The 20,471-nt window shown below is 53.6% G+C and overlaps 10 protein-coding genes across 10 annotated transcripts; 4 read left to right on the top strand and 6 right to left on the bottom strand.

Moving 5' to 3' along the window:
* The first annotated feature begins 773 nt into the window (after nt 1–773).
* BU26DRAFT_27563 (uncharacterized protein) lies at nt 774–3,475 on the top strand. Its single transcript, XM_033821440.1, has 5 exons — nt 774–808; nt 929–1,243; nt 1,291–1,902; nt 1,955–3,287; nt 3,338–3,475. The coding sequence occupies exons 2-5, from the start codon at nt 1,029–1,031 to the stop codon at nt 3,410–3,412; spliced, it is 2,235 nt and encodes a 744-aa protein (XP_033691686.1). The 5' UTR covers nt 774–808; nt 929–1,028; the 3' UTR covers nt 3,413–3,475.
* BU26DRAFT_27559 (uncharacterized protein) lies at nt 3,461–4,382 on the bottom strand. Its single transcript, XM_033821439.1, has 3 exons — nt 4,063–4,382; nt 3,865–4,006; nt 3,461–3,811 (listed from the first exon to the last, which is right to left on the bottom strand). Exons 1-3 carry the CDS (start codon nt 4,220–4,222, stop codon nt 3,538–3,540), a joined length of 576 nt encoding a protein of 191 aa, XP_033691687.1. The 5' UTR covers nt 4,223–4,382; the 3' UTR covers nt 3,461–3,537.
* A 363-nt stretch (nt 4,383–4,745) lies between these two features.
* BU26DRAFT_574974 (uncharacterized protein) lies at nt 4,746–6,111 on the top strand (the record flags this gene model as incomplete). The annotated part of the gene is made up of 4 exons (XM_033834341.1): nt 4,746–4,823; nt 4,950–5,206; nt 5,277–5,514; nt 5,562–6,111. 4 exons carry the CDS (start codon nt 4,746–4,748, stop codon nt 5,745–5,747), a joined length of 759 nt encoding a protein of 252 aa, XP_033691688.1. The 3' UTR covers nt 5,748–6,111.
* Nucleotides 6,112–6,474: 363 nt separating this feature from the next.
* On the bottom strand, nt 6,475–7,145 carry BU26DRAFT_413697 (ubiquitin-conjugating enzyme; the record flags this gene model as incomplete). Its single annotated transcript, XM_033823030.1, has 4 exons — nt 6,475–6,728; nt 6,813–6,836; nt 6,898–7,058; nt 7,111–7,145. 4 exons carry the CDS (start codon nt 7,143–7,145, stop codon nt 6,475–6,477), a joined length of 474 nt encoding a protein of 157 aa, XP_033691689.1.
* A 432-nt stretch (nt 7,146–7,577) lies between these two features.
* Nucleotides 7,578–8,552, top strand: BU26DRAFT_499322 (Pex19 protein; the record flags this gene model as incomplete). The annotated part of the gene is made up of 3 exons (XM_033826398.1): nt 7,578–7,620; nt 7,671–8,389; nt 8,454–8,552. 3 exons carry the CDS (start codon nt 7,578–7,580, stop codon nt 8,550–8,552), a joined length of 861 nt encoding a protein of 286 aa, XP_033691690.1.
* A 170-nt stretch (nt 8,553–8,722) lies between these two features.
* On the bottom strand, nt 8,723–9,460 carry BU26DRAFT_414770 (uncharacterized protein; the record flags this gene model as incomplete). The annotated part of the gene is made up of 2 exons (XM_033823085.1): nt 8,723–9,118; nt 9,173–9,460. The coding sequence occupies 2 exons, from the start codon at nt 9,458–9,460 to the stop codon at nt 8,723–8,725; spliced, it is 684 nt and encodes a 227-aa protein (XP_033691691.1).
* A 376-nt stretch (nt 9,461–9,836) lies between these two features.
* Nucleotides 9,837–14,140, bottom strand: BU26DRAFT_536747 (hydantoinase B/oxoprolinase; the record flags this gene model as incomplete). Its single annotated transcript, XM_033831367.1, has 8 exons — nt 9,837–10,724; nt 10,780–10,981; nt 11,035–11,414; nt 11,479–11,589; nt 11,636–12,962; nt 12,999–13,030; nt 13,085–13,379; nt 13,433–14,140. 8 exons carry the CDS (start codon nt 14,138–14,140, stop codon nt 9,856–9,858), a joined length of 3,924 nt encoding a protein of 1,307 aa, XP_033691692.1. The 3' UTR covers nt 9,837–9,855.
* A 683-nt stretch (nt 14,141–14,823) lies between these two features.
* On the bottom strand, nt 14,824–16,030 carry BU26DRAFT_473134 (amidohydrolase 2; the record flags this gene model as incomplete). The annotated part of the gene is made up of 1 exon (XM_033825457.1): nt 14,824–16,030. The coding sequence occupies one exon, from the start codon at nt 16,028–16,030 to the stop codon at nt 14,918–14,920; it is 1,113 nt and encodes a 370-aa protein (XP_033691693.1). The 3' UTR covers nt 14,824–14,917.
* Nucleotides 16,031–17,018: 988 nt separating this feature from the next.
* On the top strand, nt 17,019–17,997 carry BU26DRAFT_513488 (FAD/NAD(P)-binding domain-containing protein). Its single transcript, XM_033827633.1, has 2 exons — nt 17,019–17,502; nt 17,567–17,997. Exons 1-2 carry the CDS (start codon nt 17,038–17,040, stop codon nt 17,990–17,992), a joined length of 891 nt encoding a protein of 296 aa, XP_033691694.1. The 5' UTR covers nt 17,019–17,037; the 3' UTR covers nt 17,993–17,997.
* Nucleotides 17,998–18,465: 468 nt separating this feature from the next.
* On the bottom strand, nt 18,466–20,228 carry BU26DRAFT_412986 (MFS general substrate transporter; the record flags this gene model as incomplete). The annotated part of the gene is made up of 6 exons (XM_033823000.1): nt 18,466–18,831; nt 18,884–19,320; nt 19,392–19,502; nt 19,556–19,916; nt 19,978–20,061; nt 20,124–20,228. The coding sequence occupies 6 exons, from the start codon at nt 20,226–20,228 to the stop codon at nt 18,466–18,468; spliced, it is 1,464 nt and encodes a 487-aa protein (XP_033691695.1).
* Nucleotides 20,229–20,471: the final 243 nt, after the last annotated feature.

Here is a 20,471-nt window from a genome sequence, read left to right on the forward strand (position 1 = left end):
TCGAGGACAAGCGTCACACGTGATAACGCGGACCCCGGTCTGCCATGCACCTCCGTCATCGCGGTTCATCCTCCACCTTCACCATGGGAACGATAGACGGATAAAATTTGGGTTTGCTCTCACCCCCATTGTTTATTTCGCTGTTTCGTCTAACAACACTCGTTTGCATGGCCGCAGGAGCGCCACCAAGCTCTTTGACGCGCTCCTTTTAATTCTTGCCTCGACTGGGCAACGCCTTCTCCGTCTCCTAGAAAGAATGCCAATTGAGCTTGTCGCGAGTATCGCACGTACAGCGTCCTCGCACTGCCAAAGTCATAGCTAGGTACGAAACATCCCTTCTCCGTCCTTTACCCATTGCAATAAGCGTCCATGATGAGCTTTGGTAAAAGGTCATATCGCATGAGCGTTTTAGACGGTCCCCATTGCGGTCCTTCAAGGTTGTCCTGATGTATGTAGAGTAATGTCCTGCCTACCAAGGACATTGCTTTCTGCGTTGGAAAGGGCATCTTGGCCACAATGGAAACCTCGAATGTGGCGAAATGCTGGTTTCTCCATAAACTGGAAATATCTGATATCCGCATTCCCCACGGCTCAGCGGACGACAACGTGCACAACAGTTCGCTAACTCTCCAAACCAGAAAGGCCATTGCACGACCGTACCCTGGGGGCTATCCCGCGTCGAGGAACTATGCCCGATTCATTAGGGACGGTACCATATCCCGGAGGAAACAATGGGCCCCACCCTCGACTCATGCTTAGTATAGACCGAACCGGCAGAGATCATGTGACAGGCAACAGCAGCCGGAAAGTGCGTTCTCCTCCGCATATATCTCCACCGCCCCTAAAGCGTCAACGTGCGAGCAAAAGCAGGTGCGTCTAATTCTAACATTATAATAGAAGAACTGGCTAATTAGTTTCTATTCTATAGCGAGAGCAGTTCTACGGAGATCGCTTCTAGGACGGAGAACATTCGAAAGCCGCTCCAAGACAGGCCTGGCGTTCCTCGGCCGAAAGTCGCCAGTGATGCTATGGGCCGACCTACGTCGGACGAAGATGAGATGTCTGTATCAAGTGGCGTTACACGTTCAGACCTGTCTAATGGATCTGGTTCGCACAAGAGAACTTGTCGCGCTTGTCAGAGAAGTATTACCAAAGGCTACGATCCCCTAATACTGTGCTCTGCATGCCAGAGGCCCTACCACGATACGTGTCGGAGACCTCCGCTCTCCCCAGGTGCAAATCCGTAAGGACGCTTCTCCTGCACTCAGGACCAGTATTGACAATCTATAGGAACTCTTGGACATGTCTGAAGTGCGTTTCCGGTCATTCAAAATCGGGATTATCAGTCCATCACCAAGGCGCACGGCATCTTAGCGACACCACATCGTCCTCGGGAAAACCATTGAATAGAGAGGAGAAGAACAGAGCCGCAGCCGGCTATTCAGGACCAGATGTACCGAAACCACTCAACGCTGCGTCACTGTCGGATGTCATATCGCCCGAGGCGTGTGAACAATCTCGACATAGACCAGGCCTGAAACACGGGGCCGCTCTCTTGGATTTTGTGCTACGAGATATTGCCCTCGACAAGGTCGTCGTTGAGTCAGCTCATTCGGAGCTACCGAGCGGATCAAATCTGGACTTAGACTATAATGCCACTATGCACCGCACGGAGATACCCGCTACACCTGATCTACTTTCTAGCCAGTTGCAACTCGAGAGCGCTGCTCCCCACTCTTCACATTCCATACACGATGCGCTCCGCAGTCCTTCAGGGCCAGATGATAGCGCGTTAACCGCTTATCATTCGGACACGGAGAAGATTTCGAGTTACACGGCTCTATGCTCCATTTGCAAGAAGCAGCGAGTCCTGGTTGGCACAAAAGAAGAGAATGTCGAATGGTGAGTGGGGATGAATACTCGTGATGAGCCGTTTGATCGCTGACTGCGGCAGCCGCCGATGCAAGACTAGGGCAACAATTCTGGGATCGCATAAACTCAAGGTAACCATACCGGAAACGCCCGACTCCCTGTCCGCCCACCAAGATAGTGAAGACGACAGTCCCCAGGTAGCTGAGTCTGGTTCTTCGGTGACGACTCCAATTGAACCCGGCAGTCCGGCTTCGACACTGTGTTTTAATTCCGGTCTTGTCGGCTCGAAGTCGAAGAAACTCGTACAAGAGAAAGTCAGACGCTCTGATAGCACAACTGAGGAGGAAACAGACGAATCTGCCCGCCCAGCATCACAACCTTTGGTAGATCAAGCAGTCATCATTCCCAAGACACCGGGCGAAACCACAGTGGGGCCAACAGGCTCCGGAACTGAGACGCGCCTCAAGTACAGGCGAGGGCAATACAGTTACAGAGAGCTCGTAGGAATGGCTCTTCTGGCTTCCGATGGTAGACCATGGTCCACATTACAGATCCAAAACTGGGTTGCAGACAATTTTCCCGAATATCGCCAGGGGCCTGCTATGGGGGAGCACAGTCTTGCCGCAGTGCTATCAGGCACCAATGATTTTCAAGGAGCGAAGCTGGTTGAAGATGGGCGAATGAGGTCGTGGACCTTCGCTAATGCGAGTGCGCGACAGCACTACGAGGAACTCTTTACGGAGCATTTGCGTTCAGGCACCGCATCTGAGCAACATTCCAGTGGATCCCTCCATGATCACCAAGCAGATACCGCAAGGAAGGCTTCACCTGTCGTTAAGATCAACCATCCCCATCCAGCTAAGGCCCAAACCGCTCCTCCTGCTCCAGCCGACCCAAGAACCATTCAAAACACGCCTTTGCACGCAGAACCTTCCGAGCTTCGCGAAACCAACAAAGTTTCGGCGTCTAGGGAGATATGCGGAATTTTCATGCCCTTTGAGCGTGCCCAGCTATTCAGTCCCACCGACAACTCCGATCAAGGCTCCTACATTAGGCGCGAGACGAGCTTCTTGAAAGCGTTTCCGGAGTACGAGAAGCCGTTGGCAGAGACAATGTCAGAGACCGATATCGAGAAAAAGATCGCCGAGATTAAGAAGAGGCCGTCGAGGAAAGCAACCTGGGGTGACCGGCTGACATTCGTACGATCACACAGGCGGGATGTTCACGACGAGACAGCCGGTGCTTGGAGACCAAGATTTTCGATTCCGCAAAAGATGGAGAGCGTGGCGGTCGGAGACACGGACGAGGGGGCGCATAATAAGGAGGCTAAGGGACTGGGAGATATTTTTGAATTACCCGACAACCCGCTGCTGATGCTTCATGAAGGGCAGCTGGCTTTTCGCGATGGGACATTGGTAAGTCTGAAAGCGAACTGTTACAGGAAGTCTTTACTCACGTAAATCAGGTGAATGGCAGGTTGCCGCGGCCCAGGATCATCTACAAAGTAGGTAAAAAGTTCGGGTCAGAACTGAGGACATGAAGAGCCGCCCTTGAACATACTATTGTTCGCACTATACGCTAAGCATTCTCAGTATTGTATCAATAATTCTTACGGGCCCAAGTTCCCTCGATCACACCTGATCGTACCATGTGAACTCCTATTGATCAGACCACTTCATTTTGCAATTTCTTCAGCTTCTCCACCTCTTCCCTTAGTTCCTGGACCTCTTTCTCGGACTGCATCAGCTTCTCCTCAAGCCCCTTCATTTCCTCTTGCGCGCCTACACTAATCTCATCGATTATTTTTACAACGCGCATCAGACGTAGGATAACGATCAGCGATGCTAACTCTTCTTCCACGCCCTGCAGGCTTACTTCGAAGATGAAGGAGACAACGATGATAGTCGCATCAAAGACATGAAATTTGGATTTGAAATAACTACGATATCGTGTTATGACAACAAGCAATTTGTTAGAGAACAATAGACTTACGATCTTCCGAACGCCCATATCGAAGCAAACAACTCCAACATGAAGAGCGCGGAGAATACCAGGCTTACGTATCCTAGTACCTCTAGTGCTTTGTCTGCTGCGGGCGTTTTGCGGTCGCATGTCATGAGGTTGATGATAATATCTATATTACTCTTTGAGCTGCGTACTCTTGAATATGCTTAGGAAGAAGCTGCATACCTGCGAACATGCACCCAACATCAAGAGTGACTAGCAGCAGGACTGAGTAGTGGAAGGTCTTGCTAGAGAAATATTGATAGAGCCGCCGGCGGAAGGAAGGTGTACGCTCTGGCGCTTCGCATAACCTCTCATACGGCTGTAGGAGAGGTGAGGACGACATTGTAGATGTGATCGAAGGGCGACTTCGTCAGGGCTTGCGAGGGATACTGATAAGGGTGCTGAAGCACTTCAGGATAATGGATGCGGTACCTAATAACAGATAAGAGATCTGTTAAAAAAGAAGCATGCAAAGACTCGCATGTCAGGATTGATACCGCACAGAGCGGAGCTGCCCTGGCCGTGCCCAGACCTTGGGGGTGAATGCTTGCAGCTTACATAATACATCACTAGCGCGGCTCAAGCTTCCTGGTCGCCTTCCGTCATTTGCAACAGCCTCTTCACCTTCTAACAGGTGCCATTCCTTTCACGGAACGCCGTCGGCCTATCTACACATCCAGTCACCGCGCAACTACTGGAGCGACTCACAGACAAGAAGCTAGCCTCACGTCTCTGCAACTGCTAGCTACTTACCCTCTCAGTCTCGAGGGCATAACTGTAGCCTTGTACGTATGAGCGCACAACCTGCGCTACCTTTTTCTCTTGCTGACCGAGTCTCCAGCTGGCTTGATCACTCACTTGCAGCCATGGCCGACGTCGAGACCGAGCAGCGGCGCGAGGAGGACGAGCGCCTCGATACTGCGCCCGAGAACCCGGACGACGAGGTACGCAATCCCGATTAGTTTTCTCAGCCTGGAAGCAGTATAATACTCGAGGGTGCCGACCCTTCTGATGTAGCGCCTGTTTTCTCTCCTCATACCCTAATGCAGTTTGCTAACACAAGCTTCTAGGAAGAAATCTCCGCCATGAAACGCCGTGTGCAAGAAATGGAAGAAGAAGCGCAGAAGCTCCGCCAGATGCAGCAAACGCTCGATAACGAACGCCACGACCTGCGCGAAAACAGGGAGGACGTAGATGCGCGGAGTATCTTTGTCGGGAACGTCGACTACGGCGCATCCCCGGAGGAGATACAGTCACACTTCCAGTCTGTCGGCAGCATAAATCGCGTTACCATACTGCTGGACAAGTTCACAGGACATCCTAAAGGGTCAGTTTTCCTATGCCAAGAGGGGGCTTTTCCTTGATTTAGATTGCGGTTGTTGTCATACCCAGACCAGTCATCGCGGCGTGAGTCGCAAGTGGCACTGCACTGGTGGAAGAAGTTGGTGCGACGCTTGCGCTCAGACCCGTCATCTGAATTACTGGATTTTTCTCGCTACCTGGCAAGAGTTTGGTAGAAAGATCGGCACGCTAATGGGCGTATGCAGGTATGCGTATGTGGAGTTCACTGAACCTAGCCTGGTCGGTCAAGCGCTCGTGCTGAATGACAGCGTCTTCCGGGGCAGGAACTTGAAGGTATGGCATCAACCCATCCCATGAGCATCAGTGACTTACTGTACCAGGTCGTTCCCAAGCGAACCAACCTCCCCGGTATGACACGAGGCCGAGGGCGCGGAGGGCGCGGCGGCGGTGGCGGCTACGGCGGTCGTGGATCCCCGTACGGTCGCGGTGGTGGTTATGGCCCTCCACGAGGGGGTGGCTACCGCGGCGGTTATCGTCCTCGCGCCTCTGGCTATCGCCCGTACTAGTCACATACTAGGTGGCTCGATCATCGTCACAAGACTTCGGTCATTTGCGTAGCACAGTTGCATTGGCGAAGAGGAGGAACAAGGATGGTGGGGCTGCATTCCGAATTGGACCTTGCTCTGGGCATGTACTATAGCAGAACGGTGTGAGGGCTTCACGGATAGCTGCTGGGCTTAAGGCGGCGGTTTTTCTTGCGTCGGCTTTGGCTATTCGGACATTTCGGAGCACTGCTGGTTTCTACTTTCTATGGGACTGCGACTGTAGACCCCAATATGGGGTTTGCTAGATGGTTTACCCTTCTTGTCAGGGTCATTATTACCGATATCACTCAGGCACGGGAAGAATTACACCTTTTGAAAAGCTCGGACAGATCTTGTATGCTGTGAAACAGCCGAAGGCGCACTGACTCAGACCGAGAAGCAGGTATCAATCCCTCCCAGGAGGCTTCCCAGCCAGCCACTATTCCTCCTCAACCCCACCTTGTGCGTCGGAATGAGACGAGTCTGGTAGAGACTAGAAGCCTTCAAACGCCGAGGTCCATGAGTATCGCGCCGTGTGCCGTCCGTAACGCATGAGCTGAACCAAAAACCGCAAATGCCAAATCGCTGTAAACACTCCATTCCCTCCCTCCGCACTATATCTCTCCTCCCACAACCCCACCATCATCCCCACCCGGGCTCAGTTCAGTTCCCGTGTTGTTTCCGCATATGACAGGCAACAAGCAGAAGGCTACGGCGCGGGGTTGTCCTTGACTATGCTTCGTATCTTCTTCTCGTAGGCGGCCTTGTCCTTCTTGAAGAGGTTGAATGCGTCGGCCTGTGCGGGTGACTCCGGGTTCGGCTCATCGAGGAGAGATTGGATGCCTAGCAGAATCTCCTTGATGGTGATTGCGGGCTTCCAGCCTTCTTCTTCGTTGAGGATGGATAGACAGACGGTGCCAGAGGGGTAGACGTTCGGGTGGAAGAGCGGCGGGCTGAATTTGCCTGCATGCGTGTTAGTAGCTGTGTTGTGTGTGTCCGCTGGCGGTAGGGTGTTGAGCGAGTGCGGGCTCGGCGCTGGTGGCTTACACTTTGGTGGCTTCGTGGGGTACTCTGCGATTTTGATTAGATGGAGACGAAGGAGGGCGAGAAGATCTGGGGTGTGGGAGCTTACCATCGGGAAAGATAACTTCAAGCTTGAACAGCCCACCTTCCCACATTGTCTTTTCCTTGCCTGGAACACCGCAATCCCACTTCTTGAGGTCCATCACGCCCTGCGCATTGCGCATTGGCTTTGCGAAGAAGCCGAAGGGATGATCGCGCCGCCATTGCTTCCTACATATCGTTCAGCTCCGATACGCGCGATGGGGTGGGTATGGAGGCGCACCTCTCCTCAGAGAGCCGGTTCATGCACAGAGACATGATGAGGCTGTCGCAGACGTAGACTTTGCGTCGTGATCCAACTCTTGCGCCGTTAGAGATTTGCAGCAGAAGAAGCGGATAACGTCGAGACCGCACGGGTGTAGGCGAAATGGGATTTATAAGCGTGGCGAGCCGCGGTGAAGGTGAGGAGGACAAGTCCAAAGCTGTGAGAGGTGAAGCCGGGTTGAGGTTCCCTCGTCGCCGCACGTGACCAGGAATTATCGGCGCTCGAGCCACCCGTCGGAGTTCTGGAACACTAGCAAGGATGGCCCCGCGCTAGTCGCTGCCCCGCTTAACCGTCATCTCGCCGAGGCATGCACGCAAGGGGCAGCCCTACACTTCTTCATACACACAGTGACGAATAAAGCCGACGCCATGGCGGATCCGCCCGCGAAGACAGAGGATGCTAAACCAGCTGTACCACCCGCCAACATGGCCTCCGATCCCGAGGAAGACGACCTTTCAGACCTGGACGGTTCGTCCTTCATTCCCCCTCAGTTGGCCTCCTCTGACAGAAGCCCATAGATGTCCTCGACGAGTTCTCCAACCTCAAAACCGACTCCAAACCTGCCACAGCGCCCGCTCCCGACCCTTCAGGACCCGGCAGGCCGCCCCCCGACGAAGCCCTCATCAATGATCCCGATGAATTCGCAAAGCAGCTCCAGAAGGAAATGGAGCAGCTGCTCGGGCAGGGTGATTTCCAGAAGCAATTCGACGATATTATAAAAGAGATGGGCGATGTTGTGGGGCCGAGCCAAGAAGGAGAAGGTGCAAAAGAAGGCGCGGCGTCCTCAAGCAAGACAGAAACCGAGGCCGCCAAAAAGGGTGAAGATTCCTTCCAGGAAACAATCCGCCGTACAATGGAGCGCATGCAGGAATCCGGGGACGCAGCGTCAGCGGCAGCCGCCACCTCCTCTCAAGACGATATCCTCGCCCAGATGCTAAAGGAGATGGAACAGGGCGGATTTGGCGGAGAAGGAAGCGAAGAAGACTTCAGCAAGATACTGATGGGCATGATGGAGCAATTAACTAACAAGGACATCCTGTACGAGCCAATGAAAGAACTAAACGACAAATACCCGGCGTGGATGGAAAAGAACAAGGGAAAGGTGGAGGAAAAGGATTTGAAGCGGTATGAGGAGCAGCAGGTGCTGGTGCAGGAGATTACGGCGCGGTTTGAGCGGAAGGGATTTTCCGATGAGAATGCGCAGGACAGGGAGTATATCGTTGAGCGGATGCAGAAGGTATGCTTTGTGTTGCTCTCAAACGCGATATTGCGTGTCATTCAGGAGACTGACGCGTTACTAGATGCAAGCTGCAGGCTCTCCACCGCCAGACCTCGTCGGCGATATGAACGCTGCCCAGGAAGCACTCCAAGAGATCGACCAAGGATGTCCTACACAGTAATCCCTCGTACACTAGGCCTTTCGCCACTGCAGATACCCAATCAATATACATACGTCATATGTCCATGATTGTATTCCCTACGCCTGATCCCTTCCGTGGTATTATATAGATAGTCGCGACAACTCCGTGTTGAAAAATATACACCGGCTACTTCCGCGAACCCGTTTCCGTCAGTCCTCGGACATGTCCATTGCATCCGCGTACTCCAAGCTGTTATTCGAGTGTTGAAATTGCTGCTGCTGCCGTGATTGCATATCCGCGGTGGATGTGCATTCCATGAAGATCTGGTCGTAGTCCTCATCGTCGCTGCCATAGTGCTGTGACGCGTTGTCCTGGTTTTCTTCCATCGAAGCGATCAGATCTTGAAGCTCATATTCCTCTTGCGCGAGGAGATAGTCGGCCTCCTCCACTTCCTGCTCCTGCGGTGGCGCGCTGCTCGGTGCATATGAAGACTTAAATACCTCCATGACTTCTTCCTCGATAGACCCGTCGGCTAGTTGTGGAGATTGTCGCACCTTCTCGGCTTCCCAGCGCTTGCGTTCTGAGATGTAATCGAGACGTTGAATCTGGTGCTCGTTAGCAATTGCATTCTATCATCTATTTACACAGGCTGCGCGTACCTGCTCACCCCTCGCATCCCACTTCTTATCCTCCCGATCCTTCTGCACCCGTCTGAAGAACAAATCGCGTCGTCTCTGGGTCGCGGCATCACGCATCTGCACCACAGGATTTGGCTTGTATGCGCGCTGCGGCACTAAAGTCTTCTTTTCGTTCTGAACCGGTGAGGCCATGCTGAAGTTGAAGGCGAAAGGGCGGGGAACAGCATTCGCGGAGCGTTCGGAGAGTGGCGAGGGCCGTGGAGGCGTATAGATGTGCTGAGGATAGAAGGCGTTTGCGGTGAGCATCATTGCGGGAGAGTCAGTGTGACGTGGAAGGAGTAACTGGTTAAGGCCGTGGTGTGAAGTGGTGTGGTTGAGGTTGGGAGAGAACGAGACCTTGGAACGCGGGCGCGTCGCGACTTCTTCGTATCGATAAGCGAGGCAGCCTACGCCGTTTTAGGACGCTAGCCTCGCAACCTAACCTTGGAATAGCCGACGACAGGAGAACGGCACCCTCTAACTCTAGCGATGTCTATGCCACTTTCCGGCCTTCTGCGATAGTTCCGATGTAGACGGTACTACGACCAAAGAGTCGTGTTTCTCGACGTGGGATACAGAGAGCGTTGAACGGAACAAGGTATTGAATTTACGCTCTTTACATCTAGATCTCGCACTCCTAAAGGGGCCGAACTTCGCATACTATTCTAGTTACTGTTTTGCATAGCATGGATCGCCGCCACACTTCCCATAGCCTTCATATACGGGGCACTCGTACCGTTCACCATTACAGACCCGCCATTGCGGTGGTCCTCCTCCCCGGCGACCTTCGCTCCCCAGCCTCCACCACCCGGCGTCTGAATGATGATCCGGTCCCCGATAGCTGCCTGAATCGAATTCTTCGGCCCCAGGTTAATGACCCTATCCTCCCCATTCGGCAGTTTCTTGACGAAGAGATTCACGCCCACCTCTCCGGGCTTGCCACCGTGCATGCCGTACGGAGCATGAACCCTGCGATCGGATAGGATGGCTGCCGAGAGCGGCTCTTGGAACTCGATATCCCTGATACACCCTTCTCCGCCCTTGTACCTCCCCTCTCCACCGCTGTCCTGCCGCAGACTGAACTCCCTGACTAAACACGGATACCGTCGCTCAAAGATCTCGACATCTGTGATCCTTGTGTTGGTCATGTGCACATGCACACCATCCGTCCCTTGCCACCCAGGTCCAGCGCCCGCGCCTCCAGCAATTGTCTCGTAGTACCCGTATCCAGGGGTGTACTTGCCGTCCGGATCGAGCCGCGAGCTCTTTCCAAACGTCAGGTTGTTGAGACATCCCTGGCTGGCGGCGCAGACGTCGAAGCAGCGTAATATGACATCCGTGACACGCTGCGATGTCACGCAATTGCCGCCGACGACAGCTGCTTCTGCGCTGGGTGAAAGGAGTGTGCGCGGAGGCATTATGACGTTGATGGGGTTTAGACAGCCTTGGTTCAGGGGGATGTCTTCTTTAACGAGGCATCGAAGGACGTAAATAATGGCGGAGTAGGTTACAGATGTCGGTGCGTTGGTGCTTCCTGTCGAACATAAGTATGAGCGGGTTGTGAGAAGAGAAGGGGAAGGACGGCCTACCGTAGACTTCTGGCCCAGTGCCGGTAAAGTCAAAATCTGCACTACCGTCTTCGCCGTTGATGGTTATCTTGAGCTTGATAGGGCTGCCGTCGTCCATGAATTCGGTTGCTTCAATGGGCTTGCCGCCGAACTTGACGTACGTCTCCTTGAGCAGCCGCCTGACCGCGAGTTCTGCGTTCTGCTGGATGGCTTTCATGTAGAACTGCAGAGAATTAGCACCGCTTCTGCGACATAGGAGGAAGGAGAGAGACTCACTAGCACGGTCTCGAGACCATACTCCTGAACCAGCTGTCCGATCAAATTGATACCCTTCTGATTCGCACCAGTCTGAGCTCGAAGGTCTGCTAGGTTATCCGATAGATTCCTCGCGCCGCTGCATCCGGGGTACTTGGCTGGCCGCACCAGCAGATGCTCTCTTACAGCGTCCTCGTTGAAGGCTCCCGCCTCAACAAGCTTGACTGCTTCGATAGCAGCGCCTTCCTGCCATAGTTCTGTCGAGTTAGGTGGTAGGGAGCCAGCGGAGATGCCACCAATATCCGCGTGGTGACCGCGTGATGCTACGTAGAAGACGATCTTGCCCTCGTTAAAGTAAGGAGTGATCACGGTGATATCTGGCAAGTGGGTGCCACCGCAGACTAAGTGAGGATTAGTATAGGAGACAAATGGCGGAAAGAAGATTTTAGGCTCAGTGAGACTTACTCGGATGGTTCGATACTAGGACGTCCCCTTCTTTGAGCTTCCCTTTCCAATGCTCATGCTGCCACAGCACGGCATATTGCATGCTTCCAAGATGAACGGGAACGTGAGGAGCTGAAACAGTCAGTGAGCCCTCTTACTCTGAAAGCATGTTACTTACCATTAGCCACCAGCCTGCCGTCTTCAGAGAAGAGAGCACATGAAAAGTCCAGCCGCTCCTTGATGTTTGTACTCACGCTCGTTTTCTGCAGCGTCCTACCCATCTGCTCGGCAATGCCCATGAAGCGGTGGCCGAACACGGAAAGCTGCACGGGATCCAGCACAGGCCCAGTCAAAGCCCTCTGCACTGTCACCGTTTCGATGTCGATGACGATGTGCTCTTTCAGCGTGGTGGCTGTGGCATTCGGTGCTACCACGATCGTCTGCGTGTTATCGATCACCATTGCCGGCCCCTGGATTTGGTTTCCCGGTTGGAGAGAGCTTAGAAGATAGACTGGGATCTGCTGCCAACCCAGCCCCTCAAAGTAGACGTCCTTGACCATTTGCACAGCGCCCTCGGGTGCCGCGGACAAAGTCATGTTTACCATCTCCCTCCCAGGAACTGTTACCGCCGCTCCGACTCTGCTCTTCCCAACGGCTCGGATTCGCACATCGCCGACGTAGACTTCTCGCGGCATCGTAAACCCAAATTCCTGTCGATGGCGCTCGATGAATATCGTCGCGAAGCCCCAGTCCTCGTCCTGCTGACGGATCATAATAAGGGTATCAGAGCCTTCATAATGCATGTGCAAAAACAAATCGTACTCGACGGCCGTGTCGTCATTGAGCCCCTGATCCCTGAGCTCCTCCTCCGCCTTGTGCCGGAGTTCGGATGCAGTGGCCTTGATCTGGTCCAGGTTTGCGTCGTTGAAAACACAAGCGAGCGGTGCCTGCACATCAGCCACGATATCCGCAAGTGTCATGCCGTAGGCGGACAGAATTGAGGAGAACCGGTGCATAATCGTCCTGCTGATACCCAGAGCAGTCGCGATAAAGCAGGCATGCTGTCCACCAGCCCCTCCGAAGACGGCCAGATCGTGATGCGCGGCATCATGGCCTCTAGCCTCGGTCAACGTCCGGATGGGTCGGCACATGCTCTCATTAGCAACGCGCAGGAAGCCTAGAGCGACCTCCTCAGCCGTGAGTTTCGCCGACTCGGGGGGAAGCGATGCGTTAATCTCCTTCTTGATCTCCTCGAACTTCTTCCGCGTGATCAAGGCATCTAGGGGCTGATCCTCGTTTTCTCCGAAGATGTGGGGAAAGAACTCAGGGACCAGCCGGCCTAGGAAGAGGTTCGCGTCCGTCACGGTCAAGGGACCGCCTTTGCGGTAGCAAGCCGGGCCTGGGTGAGCACCCGCGCTCTCTGGCCCAACTTTGAAGAGACCGTTGGACCAGAATAGCCGCGAGCCACCTCCAGCAGCAACGGTGTTGATATCTAGTTGAGGGGTCTGTAGTGAGATGCCTGCTGTGGTTGTTTCGAAGACATGGTCGTACGATCCTGCGTATCGTGATACGTCTGCGGAAAGAGTTAGAGCTCGATGGCGGCTTGTGGATGATGGATTAGACTTACCTGTTGATGTTCCTCCCATATCAAAGCCTATAATCGGCTTCCCTGTGTCTTTGTTGAAGGAGGTCTGCGCATACCCAACAACGCCACCAGCTGGACCGGATAGAATGGCGCGCAGTCCAGAAAACTTGCGGAAATTCACCAGACCACCATCGCTCTGCATGACATCGCAACGAGGAGCTGCCGAATCCTCTAGTCGGCCGACGAAGCCTTGTCTGAACCCTTCGAGATACTTCTGAATCAAAGGTGTCAGGTACGCATCCGCTGTCGCAGATTGTCCTCGCGGCACTGCTTTAATCTGCCAAAGTCAGTTCCACTCCAAGGCATTATCCACGTGCCAGTTCCACTCACCATGGGCTGCAAGGCCGAACTGACTGATACGCTCATGCCCATCCCTTTAGCAATCTTCGCCACAGAAAGCTCATGCTCAGGATATGTGTAACTGTGCATGAAGCATATGCTCAAACTCCGAAATCCCTCGTCGTAAAGGGAGTGTATCTTCTGTCGAACATCCTGCAAATCCGGCTTCCGCATAATGCGGACGACCTCTTTGGAAAGCCCAACGACCAAATCAGGGTCCGATGAAGCATTAATCACCTTCTTTTCTGGATCCTCTGTAAAGCCTTCGAGAGTGACTCGCTCGTCGATTTCGACCACCTTCTCATACAGCACACCAGCCTTTGAGACCGTCAAGTCGAAGATATCCGGCCGTGCTTGGTTCCCAATAACCAAGAGATCACGGAATCCCTTGGTGATGAGCAACGCCGACCGTTCGCCCTTCCTTTCCAGCAAGGCATTAGTGGCGACAGTCGTTCCCATGCGGATGCTAGCCACAACTGAGACGTCGATAGACTCGCCGCGGGGCACTGGCTTACCCAGCGCCCTCTCGAGCACTCGGCGAATGCCCTCTGTTGGCGCATCGGCATAATTCTGGGGGTCAATGGATAGGAGTTTTAGAACGATATCATCTTCACGCCCGGGGACCACAGCGTGGACATCTGTGAAGGTGCCGCCTCGGTCGATGGCGATTTGGATGCCCTGGACTGCTGGGCCGTCCATTGCTGCTTCGAGAGGAAGATAGTGTTGTCCGATGAGAGTGGAATGCAGCAGCAGCGTTGTCCCTTGCTTTCTTTAAGGGTCTGTTCTTGGGTATTTCTGCCTACAATGTCTGTACGGTCTGCACATGGCGCAAGCCGTTGCCGTCCGAGTGGGCCTCAGATATCCGTCGCCACTACTGGACCAGGAAGATGTTGACTTCGCTGCGCACCACGACGCAGGCTCTCCATCGTTGTGGATGCATGCATCCGGGGTTTCTCGAATGGAGCGCATAGGTTGACCATCGTTCGCATGCACGCAAGCCGCAGCAATTTCGAGGATAGGGTTGCATGCAACCCACAAAAGGACGAGGATGCGGATGCACTCAAGCCGCAGAGTCATGAGAATGCGCTTGCATACAAGCCGCACCAATCTTCAGCTGCGACGGCGTTGCGGCTAGTGACTGTGATTCAACGGATGGTGCAGAGATCCGCCTTTCGCTCGATAACATCACGAATTCATCAATGTGGCTCGGTCCTGTAGCGCTTGACGGCCTGGTGGTGGAGCGTTCACAATGCAGCTCACTGCTTTAGCCTACCCTGGCTTAGCGTGGACTTAGCCTCTTCGCAAAATCTCTTGACGACTTTTCTCCGACTCGGGTCTCAGTAATACACATTTGCCCATACTCATTTCGCCACCTCCTTGTCGGCTTGTATATCTCGTTCATTGCCTTATGTATCTAAGCAGGCTCGATTAGTGGCACTGGCACAGACGGGATAACTCGGGCACGCTCGTAAATTACTACAAATGCAGCACCCTGACGGCGTTTCCACCCATGACCAAATCGTAGCTTTCCGTATCATCCTCAGGAAATGCCTCCTTGGCGGCATCTCTGTTCACCGTCATGGCCGGGAACGTCTTTCCTTCGTCCAACGGAGCAAAGAAAGGGTGATCCGTCCCAAACATCACTCGATCCACACCAGCAACCTCAATAGCTGTCTTCAATCCCGTCTTGTCAAATATCACGCCATCCAGGTAGATGTTGTTGCGCACGGCGTCCCACAACGTCTTCCGATCACTGGTTAACTTCCCGTCCGCCTCCAATCTCTTGTCGTGCTCTATGCATGCTTCAATACGCCCAGCGAGGAATGGAAGGCAGCCGCCACTGTGTGCCACAATGATCTGAAGATCAGGAACAGTGTCAAAGACACCCGAGAGAAAGAGCCGCGTCATTGCAATCGTCGTTTCCATGGGGAATCCGAGAGACAGAGGCAGTACCTGGCCGTAGTCGGAGCCCCGGCTTCCCCAAACCGAGCTAGGAAGTCCATAGTTTGGATGCAGGAAAATTGGCATACTCGACTCCGCGAGCGCCTTGTAGACCGGAATGAGTTTTGGGTCGTCGAGGCCCTCGCCAAATCCTCCAGTGCCCATGACTATGCCTCGTGCTTGGCTGACCGTCTTCAGCCGGGAGATTTCGGCCAGAATGATGGACTCAGGAGCGCTCAGGGGTAACGCCCCGAAGAAGAATAGGCGTCCTGGATACAGTTTGCACAGTTCATTCGTCTCGTCGTTGATTTTGATCGCAACATCCCCAGCTGTGTCTGGCGGCATGAAATCCAGCCACGGATTGCCGAGAGAAATGACGGAGACATCTATCTGGTGGTGGTCCATGAACGCGATCTTTTCGTCTACTTCATAGTAGTGCCGATACAGTATCCGTCCTGGAGGCACTTTTGAGGATCCATTGGCGGAACCCTGTGCGCTGCTATTTTGTGGCGGGCGGTTACAAAGACAAAGCTGATTTGAAGGCGGAAAAGGACGGATGTAAGGGATGTCTTTTCGCTCCTTGAGAAGCTCGATATAGGCAGGAGGGTAAAGATGCGTGTGCACATCGACGACGAGACTCCGGGCCATCGTCTGGGAAACTGTGGGCGCCATTTGATAATCTCCTCTCGGGGCTAATTCTAGTTTCAGTTGTGAAGGTCTATCTTAAAGTGTGGTGGTTGGAGCCTTACCCTAGGGAAAGCCGTCACGACTTCGGTGGCGGAGAATTGGAGCACCCGACGAATTGCGCACTCCTTCGCCTACATCTTCAGAGAATGATAGAAAGAGCTATTATCACATCGAGCATCCGAAATGCGGCCTGTAGACATGCGTTCTGTCTGCGCAAGGATCGGCTGGCGGAGTGCGGCTTGCAAGCATCCGTCACGCTTGTTGGCATCCGAATGACCCACTTTGCTCACGGCGGCAACGCGAAACCTCCGCGCAAGGCCCACGCCAGAGTGGCGCGGTTGACATCGCGATTGAAGACTGCCTTTCCATATTCTGCCTTCATGGGATGGTGTGTGCGAAGATGAAATACCTCATTTCGCCGCGCTCTGCCCCTTTGGTTAGATAGGGTGAAGAGACGCAATAACTCTTAGATACCCTAACAACCAAAGATTGGCACAATGGGCGTCATCCTTTCTTCATTGAAGTATTTCCAAAGTTCTATCCTATCGCTCTTGCGCCAACGGAGGACAGCAGACTGTGCTCCAAGCTCCGAGAACCATGCCCCCTTCGAAATCGCGATCATCGGTGCCGGCATTGGCGGTCTTTCATTCGCCATCGGATGCCTCAAGAACAATGTCCGGTTTGCGCTTTATGAGGCCGCTTCTCAGTACAGCATCGTCGGGGCGGGAGTTGGACTTGGCCCGAACGCACTTCGCGCCATGGATTTGATCGATCCGAGATTGAAATCCAGGTACTACGACATCTCCTCTGGGAATCTTACGCCCAACAAAGACCACATCATGATGGATGCGCTTTACGCCGAAGATGGTTTCGGCGACAACCGAGGCTGGGTCATGAAAGGCTTTGGAGCGGGGTGCTACGACCGAACGAGCGCACACAGGAGAGACTTGTTGGACATCCTAACGAGCATGATCCCACGGGAGAATGTTCGTTTCAGCAAGCGGGTGAAGTCGATGCAACAAGGCGAGGACAAGGTCATCATCACCTTCGAAGACGGCGAAGTGGTTACCGCTGCGGCCGTAGTCGGCAGTGATGGCATCAAGGGGCCGACGAGGAAATATGTCCTGGGCGACCGATATCCTGAAGAAGTCAGTCCAACCTACAGCGGCAAATATGTTTACCGGTCCATCATCCCGATGAAGGATGCGCTTGAGATCATCGGCGAACATGCCGGCGATTCCAAGACCTTCCTTGGCCACGACGTTAACTTCATCACCTTCCCGATTTCAAGGGGCACACAGTGCAACCTTGTTGCCTTCAAATATTCCGACAAACCCTGGACGCACCACCAATTGACGAAACGGGTAACTAAGGAAGAGATGGTGGCTGATTTCTCAGAGGGCGTAGATAAGAGATTAGTGAAGCTGCTTGATGTAAGCCTTTCCCCAGATACCGAATCACGGCCGCAATCTAGTACTAATCCTGTACAAATCATAGTGGGCCGACCCACTTCAGTGGTCTCTCCACCACCACATGAACACTCCAACCTACTACAACAACCGTATCTGTCTCCTCGGCGACTCAGCTCATGCAACAACACCCCACCAAGCCTCGGGCGCCGGCCAATGCATAGAGGACGCTCTCGTCTTGTCACACGTACTGGGCAAGGTTGCAGACCATAAGCAGTTGCCCTTCGCCTTCGAGGCGTACGATGCCATCCGTCGACCGCGCGGGCAAAAGGTGGTGAGGACTAGCCAGGAGGCGGGGCAGCTGTACTCTTTCAGCCATCCCGAGTTTGGGGAGGACATGGATAAAATTGTGGATAACTTCAATCAGCGGTTCTTGTGGATCTGGGAGCATGATTTGGAGGGAGACTTGATGCAGGTGGAGAAGCTGTTCTCTAAGTTATGTGACGCGGCGTGAACTGGCGGAAGTAGGTAGTCTCGAGGAGAGTATTGGAACTTTTTAAGCGCGACTGTACGCCCAAAAATCGCCATGTTGCTATTTATGAGGAGTGCCTTCGGGTTACTCAGGAGCTGGAAATCGCCATCGCCTTTATCTGTGATACGCGGAATAGAATAGTGCTCTTCTCCGACAACACCTTCGCTGTAGCGGATAAATATCTCCCGAGCCGTGCAAAACTAGTACCTTAATCTTGAAGCAGCTAGAAAATGATAGCAAGGAGAAGGGCAGATATGTTGGGCGGTTATGTATATATTTATCAAAATGGCGCTCTCGGGTACCGCAATTCGCAATGACTTTCAACGCTATGGGAAGATATACGGATAACAAGCAACATCCCCTCGATCCTAAACCACTATAGTCTCTCATATAAATAGCACAAGTCCTAGACTAACAGCATCCACGCATTGTTCGAGACACTGACCACCAGCCCCTTACTTCCTCTTCAACGCGAACAGCCCTCCCTTGCTCCGAATCTGCGGGCCCTTCCACATCAACAGCCCAATGCCGAAAGGGAAGAAGACGATCGGAATGATCGCGTAAACAACATACGGCAGGCTCGCGCCCGTCTTCGCAATCCACTGTGGCGTGTAGAAAGGAGGATGGAAGCACATGATGTTGAAGAAGAACTGGAACACGATGGCGACCTCGGCAGCATGCTCCGGATAGCAGTCCGTCATGTACGTCATGACGACTGTGACGACGATTTCCTGGCCGAAGACAAAGAGAGCGGAGCCGGCTAGGGGCACGATCCAATGCTGCGCGCGGTCGAGCTCAAAGCCGTAGATCATTAGACCGACCTTGTTGCAGCGGGTTAGATATATAGTATGCGTGCGGCGGGTAGAGGCTTACAAAGACTGTTAAAAGACCAGTAAGGGAAAGCTTGAGCAGCTTCTCTGGCTGCCATTCCTCCTCCCTTTTCAAGCAGCGTTTGGCGGTCAAGTCGCACAGCGGACCAGCACATAGTTCACCGAGGAGGGCGCCAACCAGACCGGAGAAGTAGCAGAACCCGACCTGCGCGACGTTAAAGTGGAAGCGGCTGGTGATGCCAAAGTTTAGAGCAAAGCCGGCGGTGTTGGCTACTTCCGTCATGACACATAGGGAGACCCAGAATGATGGCAGAACAACCGCTGGGTAGACGAACATCGCATACGGGTGGCGAAATGTTTGGGCCCAGGTCTCGCCGGTCGGATTGGTAGGCGTACGGAAGCCTAGGCGGCGAGACAGGGTTTTCTTTGCTTCGGGAGATTCGGCGGCAGCTATCTCTCGCTCGTAGATGGTTTCTGGGACTTTTCCATTTCGTCAGCTTCGTATCCGGTTGTACGGGGGACGGGGGGGAAGGGGCCGGGATAAAAGATACCGAGGAAGAATTGGGCAACCAATTGCGCTGCGTAGCAAATAGCTGAGATGTACATGGACCATCGCCAGCCCAGTTGTTTGTTGTATTGGACAGAGCCTCCACCCACGCCACCTGTGAAGCCGTCAGCGCTGTCTGTATTAATGCGACACTGCATGCAAACTGACCGACATAGGGAGCGGTAACGAGCAGAATACTGATAATACCCATGCGACTGCCCTTCTCGTGCAAGAAGAACATGTCGGAAATGGCAGCGGGACCAATACACAAACCGGCACTGCCCCCGAATCCCATAACCATGCGGCAACCCAGAGCTTGGGCGTAGGATTGTGACCTGGCGACACCGATAGCTGCGATAAGCGCAATAATCTGACTGACCAGAAGCACTGGACGACGTCCGACTCGGTGACTAAGAGGAATCCAGACCAACGGCGCAAGTGCGTATAAGATCGAAGGCGCGGATCCGATGTAGGTCGCAGTGGATGCCGGGACATGGAACTGCGCAGCTAGGGTATGGGCTCCAGGTGCCTCGAACGTGCGAGTTAGTGGGATGTTCGCGTCGACTCTAAAACGAAGTAGTTGGACTCACAATGAGAGTAGCTGAAAATTTGACGAGGAGGGACTCCAAGGCCAGGATAAACAGGGCGGCATGCTTCTTGGGGAAGCTCCAATTCTACATGATTTAGTAAGCCTTAGCACTACATATACACGGTTGGTAGAAAGGGTAAGTCATACCAGGGGATCGTCCGGATCATCACTTGGTTGGGGCACCAGAGGGATACCGTCTTCGGTTGTCTTCAACGTCGGTGCCCCGAGTTTCTCGCTGTTCGACCCGGACATCGACATCTTCTCCGGGTCAGCTGTCGCCCTGGTGTTGATATCTGACATGTTTTTTTCCATAGCAAAGCTAGAGCTGGAACCGAGGAATGAATGTTGCTTTGGGACTTTGTAATGGAAGGCTCCAGGGCCCTATGCGACCATTCTGTCGGTAGCGATCTTATACCCAATCTCCCCCCTCGGTCCCTAAACGCTTAGCTCCGCGACTGCAAATCATCTGATAAGAGGCGCTGTCGAAAGTGTCGT

This window comes from Trematosphaeria pertusa (assembly GCF_010094035.1).
Source record: "Trematosphaeria pertusa strain CBS 122368 unplaced genomic scaffold BU26scaffold_1, whole genome shotgun sequence".
NCBI classification, from domain to species: Eukaryota; Fungi; Ascomycota; class Dothideomycetes; order Pleosporales; family Trematosphaeriaceae; genus Trematosphaeria; species Trematosphaeria pertusa.

Excerpts from the sequence above, each read along its gene's own strand:
- BU26DRAFT_27563 (XM_033821440.1), top strand. The coding sequence starts at position 1,029 with ATGGGCCGACCTACGTCGGACGAAGATGAGATGTCTGTATCAAGTGGC. Across the intron at positions 1,903-1,954 it reads AAAGAAGAGAATGTCGAATG|CCGCCGATGCAAGACTAGGG; the intron begins GTGAGTGGGGAT and ends TGACTGCGGCAG. Across the intron at positions 3,288-3,337 it reads CTTTTCGCGATGGGACATTG|GTGAATGGCAGGTTGCCGCG; the intron begins GTAAGTCTGAAA and ends CACGTAAATCAG.
- BU26DRAFT_27559 (XM_033821439.1), bottom strand. The coding sequence starts at position 4,222 with ATGTCGTCCTCACCTCTCCTACAGCCGTATGAGAGGTTATGCGAAGCG. Across the intron at positions 4,007-4,062 it reads TGTTGGGTGCATGTTCGCAG|ATATTATCATCAACCTCATG; the intron begins GTATGCAGCTTC and ends AGAGTAATATAG. Across the intron at positions 3,812-3,864 it reads ATATGGGCGTTCGGAAGATC|TTATTTCAAATCCAAATTTC; the intron begins GTAAGTCTATTG and ends ACGATATCGTAG.
- BU26DRAFT_513488 (XM_033827633.1), top strand. The coding sequence starts at position 17,038 with ATGATCCCACGGGAGAATGTTCGTTTCAGCAAGCGGGTGAAGTCGATG. Across the intron at positions 17,503-17,566 it reads GATTAGTGAAGCTGCTTGAT|TGGGCCGACCCACTTCAGTG; the intron begins GTAAGCCTTTCC and ends TACAAATCATAG.